The following is a 25,353-nucleotide window of genomic DNA, read 5'->3' on the forward strand; positions in this document are numbered from 1 at the left end:
CAGAAGCACCTGACCTGGGCTACAGAGAAGCAGCACTGGACTGTTGCTCAGTGGTCCAAAGTACTTTTTTCGGATGAAAGCAAATTTTGCATGTCATTCGGAAATCAAGGTGCCAGAGTCTGGAGTAAGACTGGGGAGAAGGAAATGCCAAAATGCCAGAAGTCCAGTGTGAAGCACACACAGTCAGTGATGGTCTGAAGTGCCATGTCAGCTGCTGGTGTTGGTCCACTGTGTTTTATCAAGGGTAGGGTCAATGCAGCTAGCTATCAGGAGATTTTGGAGCACTTCATGCTTCCATCTGCTGAAAAGCTTTATGGAGATGAAGATTTCATTTTTCAGCACGACCTGGCACCTGCTCACAGTGCCAAAACCACTGGTAAATGGTTTACTGACCATGGTATTACTGTGCTCAATTGGCCTGCCAACTCTCCTGACCTGAACCCCATAGATAACCTGTGGGATATTGTGAAGAGAAAGTTGAGAGACGCAAGACCCAACACTCTGGATGAGCTTAAGGCTGCTATTGAAGCATCCTGGGCCTCCATAACACCTCAGCAGTGCCACAGGCTGATTGCCTCCATGCCACGCCGCATTGAAGCAGTCATTCATGCAAAAGGATTCCCGACCAAGTATTGAGTGCATAACTGAACATGAAGAATCTGTTGGACACCTGGCAGGGACCAATGCAGACATGTTCCTGTTGTTAGTTTTCTACATTTGTCTTGGAATCTAGCCGTTTTTTGTTTTGTTACCTTTTCCTTTTAGCCATCCTATTTGTTAAAAAAAAACAAAAAAAAAACTGTAGTATGCTTTTTTTATAACTGTTTATTGTTGTTGCTGTTGTCCATTGTTGTCATCTTTCTTTGTTGAAATCAGGTCTCTCTTGTAAATGAGTCCTCGAGGCTCAATGGGATTTACCTGTATAAATAAAGGTTGATTGATTGATTGATTATTTGAAGGTTGGCGTTTTTTATATTAAAAACACATCTTTCATTGGTGGGATGAAATATGCTAATTTTTTGTGACAGGCATTTTGGGTTTTCATGAGCTGTATGCCATAATCATCAGTATTAAAACAATTAAAGACCTGAAATATTTCAGTTGGTGTGCAATGAATCTGAAATATATGAAAGTTTCATTTTTATCATTACATTATGGAAAATAATGACCTTTATCACAATATGCTAATTTTTTTAGAAGGACCTGTATACCCTGAATATGAGGATTATTCCTAATCAGTTCAGCCAATGGCTTTATATTGAGTGCAAATAACGAGGGTGACAACGCATCCCCCTGTCGAGTACCACGTCCCAATGGAAAAAACTCAGAGCAGTGGCTATTTAGAATGTGTTCTAGAATTGCGCTGCTCAAGGTGGCTGCATGTTGGAGCAGCTCTGTTACATTCATTTTGAGATTTTGCTTTTGGAAACTTTATTTCCTCTTTTTCTGGATATAAATCACATTTTTCGGATGGTTGTTTCCTCTGGTATCAGATGCTGTGCAGCTGGAAAGATTTTTACTGAAACTTTTTTAGTTTTGGACATTTGTTATGATGCGTAACTATGGCAACAAGGCTGTTTTCTACAACCAACAGCAGCTGATTAACATCTCAAAAGCTCAAATAATATCTCAACTACAGCCCCAAATCTCAAGTGAGTTGAAAAGGATGTTCTGTGGACGCATTCTCATCTACCTGCCAGCTGTGCTCGAGTGCCTGACCACTGAGATCCTGGAACTAGCAAGAAACACGGCTCGTAACAGCGGAAGGACAGGATCGTCCCTCGGCATCTACAGTTGGCTGTCTGTAGTGACGAGGAGCTTGGCAGACTGCTGGGAGGAGTGGCCATTGCTCTGGGAGGAGTTCTGCCCAGCATTTGGGCGGTCCTACAGCCCGAGGGGAACCGAGAGGCCAGCTGAGTCTGGGTGGACGGATCAGACGGCATCTGCAGCCAGTTTCTTAGGATCCACTGTGGGATGGACCTTTACAAGAGATCCTTCCTGTCTACAGCCATCAGCATCTATAACATCTCTTAATGAAATGAGGATAATGAGTTACAACAACAAATAATTTCCCTCTGGGATTAATAAAGTATTTTTGAATTGAATTGAATTAGAATTTACCCTAACTCTAGATCTGGAATTTTTATAAAAGATCTGAACCCATGTAAGAAATGTGTCATTAAAGCCCATGCTTCTTAGAGTATGTTGTTAAAAAAAACGGTCTACTCTGTCAAATGCTTTCTCAGCATCAAGGCTGAAAAACATTGACGGGATGTTTCTCTTCTGTGCCAATGCCTGAAGATTTAAGGCCCTCCTCACATCGTCAGTCCCCTGTCTGAGTTATAAACCCAGTTTGGTCTGATTTCACAAGTTTCCTTATATGTAGTTGGATTCTGTTGGCAATGATGGAGGTGAGTATTTTTAGGTCAACACATAGAAGGCTGATTGGACGATAAGAAGGGCACAATGTTGGGTCTTTACCTTCCTTATGGATTACACTAATAATGGCTTCAGACCATGACATGGGGGGGGGGGGGGTCTCCTTCTGCAAGAGCATAGTTATAAAATTTAGTCATAAGCAGGGTCAGTTCCTGTACATATATTTTATAGTACTCCCCTGGAAGACCATGGACTCCATCCATCCATCCATTTTCTTTACCCGCTTATTCCATTTCGGGTCACAGGGGTTGCTGGTGCCCATGTCCAGCAATCACTGTGCGAGGGGCGGGGTACACCCTGGACGGGTCGCAAGTCCATCACAGGAGACCATGGACTCCTGGAGATTTATTGTTCTTAAGTCTGAGAATACTATTCCCGACTTCCTCTTCCCTGATAGGTTGGGTCATCAGATCAGCCTCCTCGTTGTTCAAATGGTTAAGGTTAATTAATTTGAGAAATTGTTCATTTTTTTCATCCTTATCTAGCTGTTTTTCTTCCTTATATAGATCTTGCTAATATTTAGCAAAAGCTTTTGCAACATCCTCAGGCTGGTTATATGGTTCCCCAGTAAGAGGACATTTTATCTTACGGACTACTGTTTGACTATTCCATTCCATTGCTACGCCGATGACTGTCAGATCTACCTGCCACTGAAACCAGCCAGTGCTTGTTCCGTCCACCCTCTCCTCAAATGTCTGGACGACATTAAGACATGGATGGCTTCAAATTTTCTAAGTTTTAACGACCAGAAGACTGAAGTCATTGTCTTTAGCCCTAGCTCAGCTGCCGCCTCTTATCCTGTGAACCTAGACTCCCTTCAGCCTTATCTGAAGCACTCTGTTAAAAACCTTGGAGTGGTTTTTGACTCGGATTTTAAGTTTGACAAACAGATCAGTTCAGTTCTGCAGAGAAGCTTCTTCCAACTGCGGCAGGTAGCTAAGCTCAAGCCAGTGCTGTCTAGACCCGACCTTGAGACACTAGTCCATGCATTCATCACAACCCGCCTGGACTATTGTAATTCACTGTATGCTGGGGTCAGCCAGGCCTCTATCTCACGGCTACAGCTCGTCCAGAATGCTGCAGCTCGGCTCTTAACCGGTACACCGAGGTATGAGCACATCACACCAGTTCTGTCCTCCCTACACTGGCTTCTTGTGAGAACTAGGATTGATTTCAAAATTCTCCTCCTGACCTATAAGTGCCTAAATGGCCTTGCACCCATCTACCTCTCTGAGCTACTGGAACCATATGTTCCCTCTCGGGCTCTGAGATAATCCGATCAGCTGCTTTTGGTTGTTCCAAAAACACGACTGAAGCTCCGAGGAGATTGGGCGTTTTCAGTCATGGGTCCCAAACTGTGGAACAACCTACCCCCAACATTAGGCATGCCACCTCCCTTCCTGTGTTCAAAACCCTGCTAAAAACATATCTGTTCTCTCTGGCGTTTCATACTGTGTGAGTTGATTTAGTATATCTTGTTCCATGTCTTCATTTTAATGCTGTTGTTTTAATTTTTTATGGTATATTCTTACTGCTTTTTATTTCTCAGTGTTACCCTTAGTGTTAAGCACTTTGATAACAGTCTATCTGTTTTAAATTGTGCTCTATAAATAAATATGACTTGACTGCGCTTTACATAGCTGAAATGCTAAGAGTCGGCTTGCTCCATTTCCAAATTCATAGTATTTTTGATTAGTGAAACGTAGCTGGCCCTTGACTCTATAAGTTAACAAATCATTCAATTTCTGTCTATTTTCCTTCAGTATATTAAGTGTTACAACTTTTTGAAATAGTCGATACTCTGTCTCCAATTCTTGTATCTTATTTTCAAATTCTGTTTGTTCTGAGATTCTATTCTTTTGTAATCTTGATGAAAGTGCAATTATATTACCCCTCAGCACAGCTTTAGCTCCCTCCCACAGGATAGAAGGTGTTACATCGTCTTTGTCATTAAATGCAATATTAGTCAGTCAAACCCTGTCTTATTTCCTGTTGATTTGCTTCATTATTTAAAAGAGATACATTGGCTCTTGTTTGTTTGGCCCTATCATAATTTTTAATAACACTGGGGCATGATTTGATATGGTTATAGCTTCAATGTTACACTGAGTAGCTCTAGAATAGTCTGTTCCTGAAATCATAAACATGTCAATCCTAGAGTGACGGCAGTGTACTTGTGAAAAAAAAAAAGTGAAGTCCCTCTCTTTTGAATGTAGATGATGCCAAATGTCTACTAGACCTAGCTCCATCATCGCAGTGAGTGTCTTAGCTTTCTTACACAAAGGCCCCATGTCTACTGGGTGTCTATCTACAAACCCTCTCAAAACACAATTAAAATCTCCACCTATCAAAATGAGAACCTCTGAATGTTCTGCTATCATAGAGGCAATGTTTTTAAAAAAAAGTCAGGGCAGTCCTCATTTGGTGCATACAAATTGAGCCAAGTAATTTTAGTATCACCTATGCACCCAATCAGCATCCCATATCTCCCCTCCATATCCAAAAATGTTTTTTCATGACTAAAATAAACTGACTTTAACAGAATTGAAACTCCCCTTTTTCTCCTATTTCTTGAGGATGAACTATACTGTTGGTCAACCCAACCTCTTCTCAGCTTCATATGCTCCGCATCAGAAAGATGCATCTCATGTAATAACTATTGCACAATTTGATTTTTTTTAAATTGGTTAACTTTTTTTCTCGATTGGGCTGCACAAGCCTTTGACATTATAAGTAACACAAATTAAACTATCCATGCAATTTTTTCTTGCTCTTATTTGTCTTAACCCTGGTCAAATATACATTAATAGAATACAAAATTGTAATATTCTTAATCGAGTGGCCCCTAGTTAGTCTCAAGATAAAATGAAATAATATAATTGAACACAAATAAACAAATCAAACTAAACTTCCACATGCCCAACTGGATTAGTTAGTCAAGATTGTTTTTCCAAACATGACTCAAAACCAGTACCCGTTGATTCCTGGGCGGAGGGTGGGGACAGGTCCTCCGTGGGAAAAACAGTGTTGGCGCTGCGGACGTCCCTCTCGTGGAGCGGTGCACTGCGGCTGGAAAGGTGCGCTCGTTAACCGGTCCGTCCAATATGAAAGTGAAAGTAAACAAACAAGCAAAAAAATCCTTGTCGTTTCCCTCCTAACGTATAATGTCTAACAGAATGATATGGACTCGGCATAAGTTGAATTCAGTGGTCCGCACACAGGAAAGCCTTGACCTCTGCATAGGACAGCTTCTCCGGATCCTTGTGCCGTCTTCCTCTTGCCACGCTCCAGCGGTGTCGGGACATTTCAGCTTCTATCTGCTCCCTCTCATCTATCTGCACGCCCAGCTCCTGAAGTGCAGGTAAAGCCTCTACAATAGTCGTATAGATGTTCTCCTTGCCATCCATAATCATTTTAAGCTGCTCTGGATACAAGCATTTTGCTTTTATGTTTTTCATTTTTAATCGTTTGATTGCGGCTCGCACAGATGCTCGCTTTTTCTGAAGCTCCGGGGAGTAATCATGGTCCAAGAAAATCTGCTTTCCTTCATACAGAACTTTCTTCTGTGCCCACGCCTGTTGCAGAACACTTTCTTTGACAGTAAAGTCCATGAACTTGACAACCAGCGAGCGTGGGGCTGCGGTCAGGTTCTTGGGCTTTGCAGTGAGCGCTCGGTGTACCCGTTCAATGTTGACGTTGAGTTCAGCTGGGAGCTGGAGAGCGCCCTGGAGCAGCTCCTTTACAAATGTCTTCACGTCTCGACCTTCGGATCCTTCGGGAACTCCATAAATTCTTAAATTGTTTCTCCTCAATCTATTTTGCATATCGTCGCATTTGGCAGTCAGGGCCAACTCTCTATGGAGCAGATATCGTAGTGCCCTCTCATGGCGGCTCACGGTGTCCTCGTTAGCACTGATAAGGTCCTCCGCGTCTCTGGCCCTGTTTTCTAATTTAGTTATTTAATCACCCAGCTCTTTAAAAGATGTTTCCAATCTTGTCAAAGAGAGTTTGGTTTGAGTATGTCCCTCTAGGTTCTCTCTTCTTAGTTTCTCCAGTTCGGCCATTATCTTAGACTCAGAGTCAGGTGCGGTTGCACCTGCTGCTCCACCCGATGTAGCTTTTAGAGTTAGCCATTTCAAATGTTCGCCTTTGTCCTTCATTTGGTCCTGTTTGTTGGGATCTTTGCTTCTTACAGACGATGCCATATTGTTTTTGTCAAAAATTGCAGAGTTTTGTATTAGTTTTGTTAGGGAATCACTTTAAACGGATGGAGCCGGTCTTCTATGCTGCTACCCGTAACACGACGTCACCGGAATTTGGAGTTGCAAAATTCTATGGAGGCATTGGTGTGTATATATACACGCCAATGCCTCCATAGAAGTATATATACACGCCAATGCCTCCATAGAATTCTCTATCTATCTATCTATCTAGATCTCTCATATTATATATATATATATATATATATATATATATATATATATATAGTATTTTAATTGTATGAGTATGTGAACATTAAAACTTATTATTTGGTCAGGATCTAAAATCCATCTCGGACAAACAGATGCAGACAAAACGCTAAATCACCACTGGTGCCGACAGCTGCTATGAGCTTTGTGTGTTGATGCGTTTTTTTTTTTTTTTCAAAATACAAAAATCAGTAACAGTTATTTCCACAAGGTAATTGCTGATAAATAACTGTTAATCTATGTGGAGGACTGTGTCCATCATTTGATCATCTCTGGCTGCACCAGTGTATCCTGCTGGGTCCACAGGACTGGACGCCACATGCTTTGAAGCTGAACTTGATAATAGTATTCATGGTTCTTCTTGAAATGTAATGAGCAGCACCTATTCACTTTTTCCAACATCATGTAATAAAATGTATAAAATAAAAAACAAAATAAAAACACGCACAGAGGCAAATCCGACCGCTTTCAATGCGCTTCTTGTAGATTTCTCAGTAAAACGAGTCCATATCTGTCACGGTTGTAACTTTTCATTTTAATCAACAGCTCCTAGTAATAAATAAATAAATATAAAACCTCAAATAAGCAACAAATAAATCTGGTCTTGTGTGGGGGGTTTCTTACAGTTTCATGTTTTTTTTAATTTTTTTGTGTGATTTTTTTTTTTTGTTTAAACCACCGAGTGAAAAATGTCTTTAATACAACTTGTCATTAGGGCTGAGTACTGAACAGAGGTTCTTAAATGGCACCCACTGAACTGCACTGGTCGGTATATGGATTGAAACGTCACTCTTTCTTCAGTGTCAAGTTTCAGTATTGGCTGTAACGTGTCACGTGTGGTTTCAGCACACAGGCAGGTAAAACACAGACATATGACAAACAGACTACGTGTTTACACCCAGAGCTGTATAGAGCTGCCGCACCTAATCCATGTATAATGTATGTATATGGTGCTGGTGGCGCCCACAGACGGGGTTCACGTGTGCAGCGTGTTGTCGAACGGCTTTGACAACACATGAGCAGAAAGTTGCTCTGTGTTTCTCTGCAAGAAAACAGACGGACAGCAGCCTCCTCCCCTCCTCCTCTCAGCGTTAGTCAGTCTGTGTGTGTTAAACGGACTCAATCAACATTCCACAGCCGGACTCCTCTTCATCAAAGAACTCCCGAGGACGGAGCTGTGTCTGTGTTTCAGCTGGTGAGTTTACGTTTGTTAACGTTACTACAGCTTAACACGTACATCGCAGTGAATTTAACTAGAATCCATGTAACGCTAACTTTAAGATATTAGTGTGTAATTTTATTTTATCTACGTAGCTAGCTAAACTCAGAAGCTAACTAAAGATTGATAGTAACAGATTAAGCTTGGCTTGTAAAACTGCTCATCCATCCAGTCAGCTGCTTAAACAGTTCACCTGATGTTTACCGTTTGATAATGTTCTCATCACAGGAGCCTCTGACCCAGCTGTGACGAAAGAGACATAAGAAAAGCAAGGTGGGGCCACAGGACCATCACAGACTTTGTTGTTAAGTTTGCTGTCTTTTCTACAGTAGAGCTGCACGGTGGAGGTAAATTAAGCTGTAAAGGATTTTGTTAACCCGTTAAACCTGTATCTCTTGTGGCTTGTTTGTGTCCACAGAAGACAGACATGTTGTTTCTGAAGAAAAACTGTTCAGTGAAAAAGGTTCTCAGTGTGTAGCAGTGACCATTAGACACTGACGTGTCACTGGTTGTTTGCAACTGTTCTTTTGAACTGAAAATTATTTGTTTATTTTAATGTAAGAAAACTGCTTGGAATAGAAATACCAAAGTTAAAAAATAAAATTCACAATATGTACTGTAATGTGTAACGTAATTTTATTCTTGTTAGAATTAATATTAATTACAAAATTGGTACCGAAAAAGAACCGTCCAGGAACCGACACCGAAGTGAAGGAACCAACATCGGTACCGATACAGATTTTTTTAGAAAGGTACCCAGCCCTACTTGTCATGTTCACTTTAGCCTGACAAATATCAGTCAGCCACCAAGACATAGAGTTTATTTATAGTTTTTAATACCAAGAAATCTATCAGAAGAGCTGTGAAGATGGACACCTCTGTGCGCCCTCTCGATAAAGGGGAACAGAATTTCGCACAAGACACCGGCTCTTTCTGCACTACGGCTGCGCGCGCATCCACCATGTTGATAAACAAATAATCCGTCTATAATAGAGAGCAACAAACTCCGAATTTCACCAAAATGTTCACATGCATTATAAAATGCCAATTAGTAAAAACTTATCTAAGGAAGCAACCTCATTATGATCAGGTAATCAATACATTTGATCAGAACTGTCTGGTAACAGCAGTGCGTATGGACTTTTAACCTTTATTTTTATTTACAATCTGTCATGTGTTGTTCACCTGGACATGAATTAAGGAGCAGATGATTTTAAATATTTTAACTCATAATACCTTCAAATCCAAAAGAGGGTGGAGAAATTAACTTTTATTATGACTGTAGATGGAAAATCAAACATAACTTGCCATTTTCCTTGGTCAGGTCAAAGACAAACAAGAAAATAGTTCACAGATGAGATTATGGAGGCATCATGATCCAGACAAACTTGTTGTTAAATATAAATTAGGCCTCTAAAGAATAATAATAATAATAATAATAATAATAATAATAATAACAAATACTTGCTGATTAAACGGACAGTTTCAGAACTATCAGAAAAGACAAATCCCATGAAATTACAAAAGTGTGGTACTTTAATTCTAAACTAAGATACTGGACCTGTAGACTTTTTTTTTTTCTTACAAAACAAAAAGGTAGGAAAAGTTAAACATCATTGGTTTATTTTAGAACTCCGATAAATTATGGGAAAAGAGCAAAATGATGAAAACTCGTCATTTGGAACAACAACATTTTAAACTAATAAGACTTGTAGAAGGTGAAAGAGCTTAATTTGGTTAAATACGACTTAAAACAATTCTTTATATTTAATAGTTAAAGCCATAGTAGCTGTCAAAATACACAATACACCAATGTTCTTGATTTTAAAATTTACGCTTGAATCATTGAAAAAAATCACTGAATGTTTTTTGGGGGATTATTGCAACCAAAACTCATCAGGGATTTTGCAAAAATTGTGTTGAAAACACCAAAAAAATTATTTGTTTAAAACTAAACTCGGTGATCTGTTAAAATCAGTTCTGATCAGTTACGACTGATAGTAGTCAGTTACAACAAAAGTTTTTCAGACTAAGACAAGACATGAAGTGAGTCCAGTACCTGTTGGATCCAACAAAACCATGATACTACAATCTCACCTGACATACATCCCAACAGCGTATGCACAGAGGAAGGAGTAGTCCATGGCTCCCAGCAGCTGTTTGTAGTTGTTTTTATCTGAAAGTAGGAAAGTGTTTAATCAGAGTTTGAATTATGTTTACCAGTAGTCATTTCTGATTGACCAGTTCTACTTCCTTTGGGTCCACCACATGCAGGAAGGGCCATATGAGTCAGGTCCATGCAAGGCCGGATTAACCATACGGGCAACTGGGCAACTGCCCAGGGGCCCACGATCTCTAAGGGGCCCAGAGCAGTGAGGGCAAAAGCAAAGTATCTGGTCATCACCTGGAGCCCTGTGCTGCTGAGAGAGACGGCCGCGCTGCCGCTGCATTTCGGCCGCCCCGCCTCCTCCCAGCGCCGCTGCTACAGCTCTCGTTTTTTTTTTTTTTTTTTTTAACCAAGTCGGATCCTGCATGGCACAACCTGTCAATCAATTCAGCAGGCGTGTCAGCAACTGACCAATCGACGACCTCAATTTGTCCCGAACGCCCCTTACCTGCTGACAAGCCCGTCAGGTTTTTGTTTTTTCCTAGAATTTTAACAACACAAAACAGAACAATGCAACAATATACAAATACAAACTCGTGAAGGCTGTCGTAACTACATTTCACAAAATAATGAAAGAGAAAAAAAAAAACATAAAAAATTAATAAATAAAAAACAAAGGAGCGTGACATATGAAGAACATTGTTTTAATTAAAACAATAAGTTTTATCTGTTGTGAGATGATTCTAGCAGTTTTGAAGTTTTTAAATCTACTTAATGAAGAATATTATGACTTAAAATGGTTCATAAAACTTGAAGGAAGGCTTATTATCCCTCCTCTTACTACAGTGAATGTGGTACTAAAAGTATGACTATATTTATAGCATCAGAGAAAGCTGAGCTTAAGTTGTGTAAGGATGTTAGTTTTCTGTGGCCCGGTGTGTCTGTTTCCCTCGTGCTCCTCATTAGTTTCCATTGTTGCCACCTGTGTCTCGTCCCAGCTGTTTGCTATCATGTCTCGTCTTCTCCTTGTATTTAAGTCACCCTATTCTGTCTTGTCCTTTGTCGGGTCGTCTTCGTTGGGTACGCTTCTTTGAGTCTCCTGAGTCTCTCCTTTTTCCTGGTTCCTCGAGTTCCTCGTGTCTCCTGAGTTCCCCGTGCCTCCCTCCTTGTTTATGTAAGTTTTGCTGCCCCGTCAGCATATTTATTTTGAACTTTTTATTCATCATTAAAAACCTATTTTTGTATATCTGCCGAGTTGAGTCCCTGTTCTGCACTCTGGGTTCGCTCCGACCACAAATCCTAACAAGTTGTCCACATAAAGTAAAATGGCATCAGCATGAAAAGGAGGAATGTTAAGTTTGAGATTAATCCAGTTTCTGATGTCTGACCAAAAACTTTGTATTGACATGGAAAAATAAAATAAAAAATGCTCAATGGATTTATCTTCTGATTTACAAAAGGCACAAATCAACCTCAAATTTAAATCTTATTTCAAGAAACATGGCTACAGGATATATCTTGTTTATTATTTTAAATGATTCTCCTTCACTTTAGGGGATTTCAGCCATTTGACAAATTTAAAATGAGCAGAAGTCATTCTGGTTTTATGATTTATACTGGGAGGTTTCTTGAAGGAAACTTTGTCACAAACATTCATTGATCATCTTATTGCATTTGAAGTCAACTAAGTTACAGTCATTTTAATTTAATGTGGGCATCAAATCGTCACCTTTGAATATATAATATTTTTAATTCATTGAATCAGCTGTTGGTCAGGTTACTTCTTGTTGTGCCATTAACTCTAAAATAGTTATTGAATCAAGTTTACTTATGTAGGTAAAACTAGATGTTTAATAACCATTAAAATACACCAGAATGCAGAACCCCAGACACCCCCCCATTACAAATGCTTCTGACACCAGCGGCCAACACGTTGCTAAACAAGTACACATGGTGTCGTGTGGTGTTCAAAGTGCGTTCAACTTAACTCAGTCTTTATGATTTGTGTCAACAAGACAACATAGCATTTATAGTTCTACGATCATATGGATTCTTAAACATCAAAATACACTTGATAGTTAGAATTTTAAGTATATTTACTGTATATTATGGTAATTTATTCTGTATTTTGACAGATTATGGTGATTCTGGGGTCGTGATGATGGGGCCCTTGAAGATTGTTGCCCAGGGTACAGTGAAGTGTTAATCTGGCCCTGGGTCCATGATGCCATGGGCAGCAGCAGAAAGAGGGGGTTTTGGGACTCTGAACCTGGCTTACCAAAACTGGCTCTTCAAACACAGATTGCAAACTCTCTGGTGGGAAAAGAGCTTGTGCTTGTGCGCAAGGTTGAAAGGTACCAATTACTGTAGATACAGTGTAGTCTGACTCAACTCAACACATGGCATGGGCTCTGGAACCAATCTCCTTGAGAGGAGCTGGACCATGTTCAACTCTAGAGTTGTTCATGGTGAGAGGCACCGGCCTGGTGTGGGTCTACTTATACCCCCCTGGCTTGGTTTCTGATCCAGCTGTTTTTCTGTCAGTTTTTTACATTCTTACCTTTTCATTAATCCAACCTGTTGTTCTTTATGAACATCAGAGCAGATCAGAACACAAATCACATCGGATCAGAACATTATTTATCATCAGAAGTACAGCACAGGTCGAACAACTGCTGCTGAACCCGTTATCTATTAGTGGAGGTTTAGGCTTTGTCAAGCATTGCTACAGAAACAAAGCCCAGCTTTACTAAAATTACTTTGTTGTACAGTCCATCAGTTCTGGTTATGTAAACGTTGCTCCTAAACATCCTTTAGTCAGTGTTTGAACAAATGTCTGTGTAACATGGAAAATGCCAAAACAGAACAATATGTTAATTTGAACTGAAACCTCAAACTATAAACCTGGCGCACATTCGTTCAACCTTTATTTATACAGGTTAGTCTCATTGAGCCTCAAGGACTTGTTTACAAGAGAGACCTGTTTTTAACCAAGAATGATGACAAACAAAGAATGATGACACATCACTGACATGCACATGAAGATTTGACACACAAATAATGGAACAGATACCAACCAAAAGGTTTCCAGCTGCAGTCCAAGTTGGAGTGAAGTGATGGTTGGTGGGGCTCCAGGGTCCCCATGCTGCCTGATCCAACAGTGTAGGCTTCACCGGCTGATGAGCAGTTCTTATGAAGCTCGCTCTGTCACAGAAAAGTACCCAAAGTTACTCTGGTATGCGACAGAACAAGATTCAGTGTAAACCTAAACTCTGGATCCAAATAAGGTCTCCCTGATTTATCATCACATTCAGCGTAAACGCATCCGTTTGATTTTTTTATCTCCACCAAAGGTAAACCATCCCTCATTTTATCAGTTTCATAACTGCACAAAGCAGTGTGGCTCAAAGTTCCACCAAGTTTACAACCTGGATGGAGTGTGATTCACAGTTATGGTAAAATGAGGACAAAGGATTTACAAAACATGGAAAAATGACACGGTAAATGCTTTTCATGTCCCTACAGTATTTCTAACCTATGATACCTTGACGATGCTGATGGGTTTTCTGGACAGGTGGAAGCTGGTGTAGAGCAGGAAGGTGATGGCAAATGTCAGAGCTCTGTACCTGCAGAATGAACAACATTTTGTCAATGCTGTGAGCGGAAACTAATAAATAAAATGTATGAGGAAACTTTCTGTTAGTTTCAGACAGAAAAGGTTGATCTTTGGGTATCACTAAAGACTGCATTAGAAAGAAACCCTCGTGCAGTGAAAACAAAAAGCTATTTTAAAGTGTTTAGGAGTTCGTATACACATTTTACTATTCAGAGTTCCAGGGGCCTCATGAACAAAGGGTGCATACACAAAAGAGGCGTTAAGACTTTTTTTTTTTAATGCAAAACTTGAGGTATCAAGAATGAAATGACCATAGAAATGTGTGCAGCCCCAAACCAACTTCATGGCTGGCGTATGCACGTTTCTATGGTTATAGGCTCACTTAATGGCGACACTTTGAGGTGATATTGGGAAACTGTTGATGTTGATAAAAAATATTTTGTCTAGACTGTGGCCCTGGGTTTTGAGCTGCTCAGAGACGTATTGTAATAAGATTATGACCCGGATCTGACTGGTTCAAACAGGGCCAGAAACTCTAAAATAATAGTCTCCCAGGGATTCAATATCCATCAAGGAATACATTTTTTTTTTTTTATTTGTCATTTCTTTATTGGCTCGCTACAACATGCAGAGAGGCTTTTTCACACTCTTGTCATTTTTTTCCTGACACATCAGCTCACATAAGATCTAATGAGATCCCACTTAGTCCGCCCCTCTTATTCACTTGATAGGCTGCACTCCTGGAAGAAGGCAGAGCCTAGGCCCAATACAGTTGTAAGGCAATGTGTCATCCACCCCTTCCGGTCCTTGAGCGAGCGTTGAATATCTGAGAGGCCAGCGCTGTAAACTGTAACCTTTTCCTGCCTTGATTTAATACAACTGGTAAACTGAATTCACATTTCCTTGATTTACGGTACTGCACTGAGCTAGTTTAGGTCCTATCTAGCAGACAGAACCATGTCTGTCAACATAGCTGGGTCTGAATCCTCCACTGCTCCTCTGTGTTTTGGGGTTCCACAGGGCTCTATTTTTAGGTCCCCTGCTTTTCTCCCTTTACCTGCTTCCATTGGGATCAATCCTTAGAAAGCATGGGATCTTTTTTCTTTTTTATGCTGACGATAGTCAGATCTATATGCCACTAAAAAAGAAATATGCCCCCTCAATTAGGCCACTTCTGTTGTGTCTTGAAGACATCAAAGCCTGGATATATTTAAACTTCTTAAATTTCAATGAAAAGAAAACAGAAGTGATGGTGTTTGGTCCTAGTGGCTCTTGTGAACCTTGCCCTGTTGATCTGGGCCCTCTGGCACTACATGTAAAAAAAAATGTTTCTAACTTGGGTTTTAAAATGGACAGTGATTTTAAATTAAGATTCCCAGATTGGAGTGGTGGTCAAGACCAGTTTTTATCACCTCAGACAGCTGGCTAAGGTAAAGTCCATTCTCACAAAACAGCAGCTGGAAACAGTAATCCATGCCTTTGTCACCTCTCGGCTGGATTACTGCAACGCTCTTTACCTTGGAGTCAGCCAGTCCTCCCTCAGATGCCTCCAGTTGGTCCAGAACGCTGCTGCTCAGCTTCCAACTGGAATTCAAAAGAGGGAGCACATCACCCCGACTCTGGCTTCACTCCACTGGCTGCCTGTTCATTTTAGAGTTCATTTTAAAATTATTTTATTTCTTTTTAAAAGTTTAAGTGGTCTTGCTCCATCCTACCTCTCTGAGCTGCTTCACCCATACTCTCCTGCTCGGTGCCTCAGATCAGCTGATCAGCTGCTCCTGGAGGTGCCGAGGTCCAAACGGAGGCTCAGACGGGACAGAGCTTTTTCTGTTGCTGCTCCAAGACTGTGGAACAATCTCCCTCTTCCCATCAGACAAGCTCCTTCACTGTCCAGTTTTAAAACTCTTAAAAACACATTTTTACTCCCTGGCTTTTAGCACAGACTGAATTTTGCTCTGCACTGTTTTTATTATTTTTTATTGATCTTAATGTTTTAACAACTGTTTTTATGTGTTTAAGTGTTCTTGATTTTATATGTACAGCACTTTGTGGCAGCTGTGGTTGTTTTAAAGGGCTTTATAAATAAAGTGTTATTGTTATTATTTATCGAGATAGAGTGAGTTACTACTTCTGAGGGAGTCCGAGCCAGGAGCCTCCTGAGCTGGAGGGTGGCCGAAGGTCTGAGATAAGAGAACCAATTCCTGACGTTGAATGTTCGCGGTGAGACGTATTGTGTCACTTAATGTTTTCTCTGCTATAGTTCGAGTAATTTGTTTGCTCAAGTCGTCTTTTGTTTTCTGGATTTATCTCACTTTTGCAGTTTTTCATTCTAGTGCACAAAACACTGTCAACACAGTTGTTTTTCTACTGTTGGATAGTTCTTGAACCACCTTTCATCTTTCAACAGTTTTCAGTTTTATTGGTGTTTTGGGATCTGCTAGCTCATGCCAGAGTTAGCTTAGCATGGCTGCTCCTTCTCTCCCTGCTTCCCCTGTTTTCTCTTGCTCCGTGTGTCAGATGTTTAGCTACTCCTCTGCCTCCTTTAGTGGTAATGATACATGTAACAAATGTAGTCTTATGGTAGCTTTGGAGGAGAGGCAGTCTGAACTGGAAGCTCAGCTCTGCACTGTAGAAAAACCAGTAGCTAGCCAGGTCCCCTTAGACAGTGCAGAACCACAGAGACTAGCTCCCGTTAGCAGTCCTCCAGCAGACCCTGAGCAGCCGGGACCCTAGGCCGGCTGGGTGACGGTCCGGAGCAAGCATACTGCTAAGGCTAAGCCCCCAGTTCACCACCGACCCGTTCATGTTTCTAATCGATTTTCCTCGCTCAGTGACACACCTGCTGAGTAGCAGACCCTGGTTATTGGCAGCTCCATAGTCCGAAACGTGGCTTTAGGGATTCCAGCGGTCATAGTCAAATGCATTCCGGGGGCCAGAGCGGGCGACATAGAACCTCATCTGAAACTGCTGACTAAGGTTAAATACGGTAAGATTGTTATTCACATTGGCGGTAATGACACCCGGTTACGCCAATCGGAGATCACTAAAATTAATGTTGCTTCGGTGTGTGACTTTGCTATAAGCATCAGCGTCAGAGAGTCAGAGATTCTTTATTGTCATTCACACCAATACATGTGGTGGAGCGAAATTATGTACACAGGGTCCCAGTTACATCCAACAATAAAATGTAAAGGAAAAACAATGATAACATCTAAGATATGAACTAAGAAAAACATCAACTAAAATACACTAAGCACCAATGGCATAAAAACATTACGTCGAACAGCACGAACATGAGCATGAGTCTGTGTGAGCAGATGAACACGCACGAACACATCAACATGAAACAGATCAGCAGCAACATGAATCGTTGGTTACGTACTGTAACCCCAGTTTCTATGAGTATAGGCGTAGCCCTTTAAGAGCTGTCGCTGGTGGGTTTTATCCCGTCATGTAATGCATTGTACTGAAAAGTTTCGTCCACGCCCACCTGTTGTGTGGGCCCCACCCAGTCCGTATAAATTACGTTAAGAGCGGGTAATCGGCTCCCAAATAGCTTTTTCTTCAGCCATTTAGGAGCCAGTGAGGCCCAATGATTAAAGGGCTACGCCTATACTCATAGAATCTGGGGTTACAGTACGTAACCAACGTTCTATTTCGTATAGGCTTCGCCCTTTAAGAGCTGTCGCTGGTGGGTTAAGGGCGAAGCAGATGTAGTCCTCGCCTCACTGGGTCCATTCGAACACCATATGAAGCGCCAGCTTGCCCAAAAAATGTCTTGTCACTCAGCTCTCCATGTGCGTAATTGCGTATTGCGTAATTACGTGTACCATGCACAGACGTGTGCTGCGTAGTTATGCATTCTGAGTGCATGAACGCCCCGCAAAAGTTTTCAACAGGGAAAAGGAAGAGGCTGAAAAAGGCTGTGAACCAAGCAGATCCACGGTTGATCAATATGAACAGATTAATAATAACAAGTGGACTGATTATTAATCAAATGAACTGATTGGTAACAATAGTCATGAATTGATTAGTGACAATAGAACAAGAACAACAGTCACAACTTGTGACTGATAACATCTCACACTATAAATGCATGCAGTCAGATGTGAGTTTAAACGAGATTCCATGAAACAACAATGTTCATTCTGTTAAAGCACTAAGGACAGAATGTGTCATGGAATGAGTCGACACATCACATAAATAAAAGCAAATAAATGAGCAGGGTGTTGACCACGCGGCCGTAGTGCAAATATCCTGCATTGTCATACCATTATGCAAAGCAGTTGAAGATGCGATACCTCTGGTCGAGTGTGCCCTGAGGTTGTCAGGAGGCTCTAAATCTGATGCTCTGTAGGCTTCAGAAATGGCCTCACACAGCCAGTGTGACAGGCACTGGGTGGATAACGGGCGACCTGCAGATGAGTCTCTATAATGCACAAACAAATGTTGAGTCTGACGCATTGCTGCCGTGCATGTTATGTAGCACGTCAACACATGCACAGGTCAGAGAAGATGGAAAGATGCTTCTTCTGATTTGTGGGGGGGAGGGAAAAAACCCTCCAACGATATCGCTCTTGATTTAAAAGAGCTTGTGATGTTTTAAGGCATAAACGCTGGGTTAGGTCTCAGATCAGCTGAGCTGCCGTCAGCCTGAATTCTGAGACATGACGGAGCGACAGAGAGGGCAGATAAATCACTCACCCTCTTAGCGGATGTTAAAGCCAACAGCAGGGCTGTTTTAACAGACAAGAATTTAATCAGAACCTGATCTAGTGGCTCAAATGGAGCTTTGATCAGGGCTCGCAGGACCAGCGTTAAATCCCACTGTGGAGCAGGTGGGCATGAAACAGGCCTGCTTCTCTGTACACCTTTTGAAAAACGCTTCATCAGCGGATGATTAAAAGCTGTTCTGTCCCCAAAACCTTCGTGACAAGAAGAGATGGCTGCAGCGTACGTTTTAAATCGTGCTGAATGCCAGATTTCTGTCCATCAGCTGCTGCAGAAAGGACAGCACGCCACCTAGTGGACATGAGGTGGCCTCTACACCTTTCTCTGTACACCAGCACTGAAAAGCTGTCCACTTTGATGTGTACAGCGCTGTGGTAGATGCAACACGTGAATCGTGGATTGTGCGCACTACATCCTGTGGGAGACCCATCCCTTCTAAGCGGGTCCGCTCAGCGGCCAGACCCACAGGTGTTGGCCTATTTCTGGGTAACTCCTGATCGCTCCTCCTGCCTGGAGGAGAGCGTCCTCCCTCCACGGCAGTTTCCACGGGCGTCCCGATAACAGGCGTCGTAGAATTGGGAACCATGGTGCCTTCACGCGCTCGGTAGCCACGAGGAGAGCTGTCAATCCCTCCTCCTGAACTCGGTTCAGAAAACTGTGATATCAGAGGGAGTGGAGGAAATGCGTAAAGAAGCATTTTGGGCCATGGACTGTGAGCAAACGCGTCCACCCCTAGCGGTGGTTCGTCTCGCGGGCTCAGTGAGAACCATAGTTGACACCGAGCGTTCTCTCGTGTTACAAACAGGTCCACAGCCGCTTTGACAAATTTCTGCCACGTCTGAGCCATCAGCTCTGGATGGGGGCTCCAGTCCCCATGACGCGGACCGCCCCGGACATCACATCTGCTCCTTTGTTCAGAACACTGGGGATGTACACTGCTCTGATGGAGAGCAGATTTTGGTGTGCCCAATACAGCAACCGTCTCGCAATGTGTAACATTTGGGCTGAGCGCACACCCCCCTGCCGGTTTATTTATGCAGCAGTAATCTTGTTGTCTGTGTGAATCAACACGTTGATTCCGTAGCACAGGAGCAAAGTGTTGAATCACATTCAAACCCGTGCGACATTCCAGAACGTTTATATGAGCTGTTGTGTGAGGTGGCCACAGCGCCCCTACAGCTTGGGATAGGCATGTCCCCCCCCAACCTGACAGCTACGCGTTTGTGAAGACCGACACATGTGACATAGATCTGCTGACGGGGACTCCCTCCAACAGAACCAGGGGGGTTCCCCAGTGTCGGAGGTTTGTTCTCACGGAGGGAGGTACAGCGATCATCCGTCTCTTCTGCTTTACCGGATCCACGCGCAGACGAGCAAAACATCTCTGGAGGCGTCACATGTGGAGTAAGCCCGGCGGAACCACTGTGTGAGCTGACGACATCGTTCCTAACAGCTTCATGACGGGAACGGCTGTTACTACTCTGCCAGGCCTACATGGGGGAGCTGGTCTTTTAGAGTTTCGATTCTCGTCTATAATAAACGAGCCCTCATGGTGATCGAGTTTAGCTCCACTCCCAGATAAACGATAGTCTGGGCCGGGAGAATCGAGCATTTCTCCTAATTTATGGCGAAGCGCAGATTTAACAGGTGACGTCAGCACCTGGGTTTGCGCTGCCGCTTCATGTCTGGAACGAGTCAGCAGCAACAAATCGTCTAGGTAAAACAAAATTCTCATCCCTGCTCTGTGTAACAGTTGCAAAGCCGTCTCCACACACTTTGAGCACGTACGAGGCGCGAGGGAATAACCGAACAGCAGCCTGTTGTACGGACACTGAGGGAATTTCCGCTCTGTAAAACCCCTCCACTCTGGTGATGGGCGCGGATGTGGAAACCGGCGCTCTCAGTCTACCAGGTCCAGCTGCAGCCTCATTCCAGTAGGACGTCACTACTGGGAAACGAGGCCAGATAGGATCAGGACGGCAAGTCGGGGTGGAGCCAAAAAAACATCCTGCTAGATCATCCAATCTGGGTGGGGGAAGGAGAGGGACGGAAAAGTCCCTTCATGTCTGCCGCCTCCTGGATTATGACGGGCAGCTCCGAGAGGAGGGCACCAATGGCTGGGAGCGGTGTGGTCGCCCGCCGATGCGAAAAAGGCCCGGGGGGTGAGCATCCGCTCAACCCCCCTCGTTACGACACTACGCACTCCAGGAGGGAATGAGCAGCGGGGGCTGCTGCTGACGCCGCCTGTCCCAGAGGAACCATCCGATTCGCTCCAAGAGTCGGCGATAAAAGGAAAAAAGGGTCGATGGCGTCGTCCAACGTGTAGCGACCTGCCATTGAGAAATATTCCTCGGCGCTTACCTTGAAACAAGGCTGCTCGTCTGCTTCTCCTCGGGGAGGAGAAGTCACCGGGACGGCAGGAGGTTGGCGTGGCGGGACCCCAAGCAGCCTTAACAAAGGTTGTGCCGGTTAAGCTGGACAACTTCCCTTCTTCGTTCTTCTGACAGTGCTATTAGCTTGCTGAAGAAAAAATGGGGAGCCGATTACTCAATCTTAACGTAATTTATACGGACCGGGTGGGGCCCACACAACAGGTGGGCATGGACTAAACTTTTCAGTGCAATGCGTTGCATGACGGGATAAAACCCACCAGCGACAGCTCTTAAAGGGTGAAGCCTATACGAAATAGAACAGATCAACAGCAACAATGATTTTTTTTTCTCACAGTGATTATTCTCCTGATTATTATTATCCTCCACAGTGATGATCCTAACCTGGACAAAGATTCAACTCAAGATGGCCACGCACACGTCCACACGTATTTTTCTTAGCTGCTGAGTTTTAGTATTTTCTTTGTTTCTTTTTCTCTGTTTTACTTTATTTTTACTATATTTTTTACTATATTTTTTACTTCGTCTTTTATAGTTTGTTCTGTCCTAGTTTTTTCTCGATGTTTTTGTTATCTTTTTGCTCACCGCGACTCAAGCTTGTTTACCTCCTGCGCGCGCCTGTTGTGTAGGCGTTCAATCGCCCTGCCTTTGATCACGGCACTGACAACTCCAGAGCTCCTCTTCCATGCAGTGGATCTCACCTCTCATCCCCCATCTAGGCCTCTGGTGTAAATCTGTGGCTGGCCGCTAATGCTGGTGATCCCCTGGCCCGAGAGACCGGGTGATCGTGCGGCACGCGGCAAAGTCTGTGCGTCTTCCTGGAGAAGCTCGGGTGGAGACCCTGATCTCGAGCGGACCGTTGGTGCTTCTCACCTGCCTGAGGTGAGTTGGGAGCCGCGTGATTCAATCCTGCCTGGAGAGTCTGCTTGCTGAGGTGCCGGTTGCAACAAATTTGTGGACCGGCTTCTAAGAGCTGCACCGTCTGGATGTTCGCAGTGGTATGGAAGACAATTGATGCCATTAGAGACCACCAGGTGATCGACTGTACTTCTCCCATAAAAATCTGCTGATGCGTCCGGCTGCCTGCTACCAGTAAATGGGAAATATTTTTTGCTTCAGTCGTCATTGAAGGAGTAAGTAATTCTTAACTTTTTTTTTTTTTCCCCAACGACCACAGACTTACATCTGACTGCTGAAAATGTTTTAAAGGGATAATTGGAAAATTTCTTACTTAACTGTGGAGAGAACACTGTCTTATTTTACTTCACTTTTCAACCGCCATTTTGTTTTCAGCTGGAGGTCTCTCTCTTCAGTTCTTTTCCTTTTGTATAATTGACAATGTTATCACTTGTGACTCTCACCCTAGCCATCATGTCTGCAGGGCTTAATTTGGAGAACAATTCAAGTATTCAAATTGAAATGCCTCCCCCCCCACTGACTTCTCATGATTCAGGTACAATCTCTTGGATGACCATGGATCTCACAAACTGGGTCCTCATGACTTTTCTTCCCAAAACAACAACCCCCACTGATTTGAGAGCTTGGTGTGTCCTTATAATTAAAAACTACTTCATCCTCATTGAAACTGAACTCCATGATGACATGAGATGGAAAACTGTCACTGCTAGACCACCTACTACTGTTAAATGGAAAACTTTAATTGTTTTGTTACTTCTTCTTCTTTCTGGGATTGAACCAAACCCTGGCCCGCCGCTGCTACATGACATTTGTACACCAGTTGAATTTAAAAACCGGTCTGGGCTGGGTTTTCTACATTCAAATGTCAGAAGTGTAGTGGACTAGGCCTAAGGTCAAAACCCTTGACCTTAAGAACCTTGTGGGACAGAAACTGTCATTTCATTGATTTGAATCCAGAAATACAGGTTGACCCATCCTGAGACTTTCTTTCTTGAAAATTCAAGTGAAAGAACACTCTTTTTATTATCATTACTATTTTACAAATGTTGATCATCAAAGTGTTTTAGTTCAAACCATTTTAGATGTTGCAGTGAACTAATCATTTTTAATTAACTGTGAAAACAGTAACAATGATTATTTTTAATCCTCATGCAAAGTTAGAATTCATGTTAAGGTCTGTTACAGAGTAATTATGCATTTTCTGATTTTCTGTCTTTGAATGAGCAGCGTAAGTTTGGTCCAAGGTCGGTGTCTAAGCAGACAAGTGTTGGAACGAGCTGTGTTGTTTTTAAATCCTCTCAGACGTAAACAGAGAAGCTGGCACCTGTTTTCCCAAACTCGCCCAAACATTTCTCTCGTCTGTCTGAAAAACATTTTCAATCTGTTCCATAACATCCTTGCTGTTTTCTGACTTCTAGTAACCTCTTGCGTCACAAAACACACCCCTGTCTGGTCGACATTGACCAATAAGAAAACTCCCAAATGAACCGGAAATAGAGCCCTTTAAAATGTCGGTACTTCCTAGTTCAGCACAGTCTCACAGAGTCTCACGGAGTCTCACAGAGTCTCAGAGTTCCTGTTGGGTCGAAGTTCCAGTTGAGTCGAGCCGAGGTTGCGGTCGAGCTCCCGTGCTGGGAAACAGGAAGGTCCTGACATGACCACAGAGCTCTTCCGAGTCTTATGGGATTATAACTTTCTTCCACATCTGGGTGGAACTCTGACGGACTCCACTCATGTGAAGTCCACTTGCTGAGGTGAATTTGTGTCGAACGGAATACCGTCACTACTTCGGACGATTCACAGCCATCCAACGGAGACGCTGAAAGGGTGCGTTGAATGGACTTTCATACCGGTGGGGACATCTCCAGGTAAAAGAGTTGAATTCTGCCACCTAAGTGTACCGGGGAAAAAGCTGAGAAACCCGGAGAGTGCTGTTTCTGGGCCGACATAAACAAACTCCCTCACCCATCCTTTTCTCCCTTTAAACTTCATCTTCCATCTTTAAATTCTTCTATCAAGTAGAAATCATTCCAGATAATTTTAGAAATGTCTGTGTAAAGTTCTCATCCACCGCCGTGTGGATAATCAATCACTTGTACAGCTTGCTAAATTAGCCATGTTGTTATTTTTCAATGTGCCAAATTAATGTAAATGTTTGATGTTAAACTTTGATTCTGTAAATAAATGACCACATTCATTTTGATGGGTCAAAGATAAATAACGTCTCACGATACATTTTATTAAATTCAATGCACGTTATATATAGTCCAGAAAAATGAAAGAACCCGTTTAATTTATGAATATATCTCTGCATACAGTGGGGAGAACAAGTATTTGATACACTGTTGATTTTTCAGGTTTTCCCACTTGCAAAACTTGTAGATGACTGTAATTTTTATCATAGGTACTCTTCAACTGTGAGTGATGGAATCTAAAACAAAAATCCAGAAAAATACAATGTATGATTTTTAAATAATTAATTTCCATTTTATTGTGTGAAATAAGTATTTGATACACCAGAAAAATGAAACTTAATATTTGGTACAGAAACCTTTGTTTGCAATTACAAAGATCAGACGTTTCCTGTAGTTCTTGACCAGGTTTGCACACACTGCAGCAGGGATTTTGGCCCACTCCTCCATACAGATCTCCTCCAGAGCCTTCAGGTTTTGGGGCTGTCGCTGGGCCACACGGACTTTAAACTCCCTCCAAAGATTTTCTATGGGATTCAGGTCTGGAGACTGGCTAGGCCACTCCAGGACCTTAAGATGTTTCCTACGGAGCCACTCTTTAGTTGCCTTGGCTGTGTGTTTTGGGTCGTTATCATGCTGGAAGACCCAGCCACGACCCACCTTCAGTGCTCTTACTGAGGGAAGGAGGTTGTTGGCCAAAATCTCACGATACATGGCCCCATCCATCCTTCCCACAATATGGTGCAGTCGTCCTGTCCCCTTTGCAGAAAAGCATCCCCAAAGAATGATGTTTCCACCGCCATACTTCATGGTTGGGATGGTGTTCTTGGGGTTGTACTCATCATTCTTCTTCCTCCAAACATGACGAGTGGAGTTTAAACCAAAAAAGTTCTATTTTTGTCTCATCAGACCACATGACCTTCTCCCATTCCTCCTCTGGATCATTCAGATGGTCCTTTGCAAACTTCAGACGGGCTTTGACATGCGTTGGCTTGAGGAAGGGCACCTTGCGTGCACTGCAGGATTTTAATCCTCGACGGCGTAGAGTGTTACTGATTGTTTTCTTTGAGACTGTGGTCCCAGCTCTATTCAGGTCATTGACCAGGTCCTGCCGTGTAGTTCTGGGCTCATTCCTCACCTTCCTCAAGATCAATGATGCTCCACGAGGTGAGATCCTGCATGGCGCTCCAGACCGAGGGAGATTTTCCGTTTTTTTGTATTTCTTCCATTTTCTAATAATTGCACCAACTGTTGTTGCCTTCTCACCAAGCT

General features: G+C 42.7%; 1 protein-coding gene across 1 annotated transcript in view; it reads right to left on the reverse strand.

The window, feature by feature from the left end:
* Positions 1 to 25,353, reverse strand: part of slc37a1 (solute carrier family 37 member 1) — a gene marked incomplete at its 3' end in the record, with an annotated part of 101,101 nt that overhangs the window by 64,496 nt on the left and 11,252 nt on the right. Inside the window, exons 2-5 of the mRNA XM_037687123.1 lie at positions 13,779 to 13,860; positions 13,312 to 13,438; positions 10,225 to 10,303; positions 8,367 to 8,370 (exon numbers count right to left, since the gene is read on the reverse strand). Of these exons, the coding sequence (XP_037543051.1) occupies positions 8,367 to 8,370; positions 10,225 to 10,303; positions 13,312 to 13,438; positions 13,779 to 13,860 (292 nt within the window). The remainder of the gene's footprint in view (positions 1 to 8,366; positions 8,371 to 10,224; positions 10,304 to 13,311; positions 13,439 to 13,778; positions 13,861 to 25,353) is intronic.

The sequence above is a fragment of the Nematolebias whitei genome, chromosome 13 (genome assembly GCF_014905685.2).
Source record: "Nematolebias whitei isolate Nwh7 chromosome 13, NemWhi1, whole genome shotgun sequence".
In the NCBI taxonomy this organism is placed as follows: domain Eukaryota; kingdom Metazoa; phylum Chordata; class Actinopteri; order Cyprinodontiformes; family Rivulidae; genus Nematolebias; species Nematolebias whitei.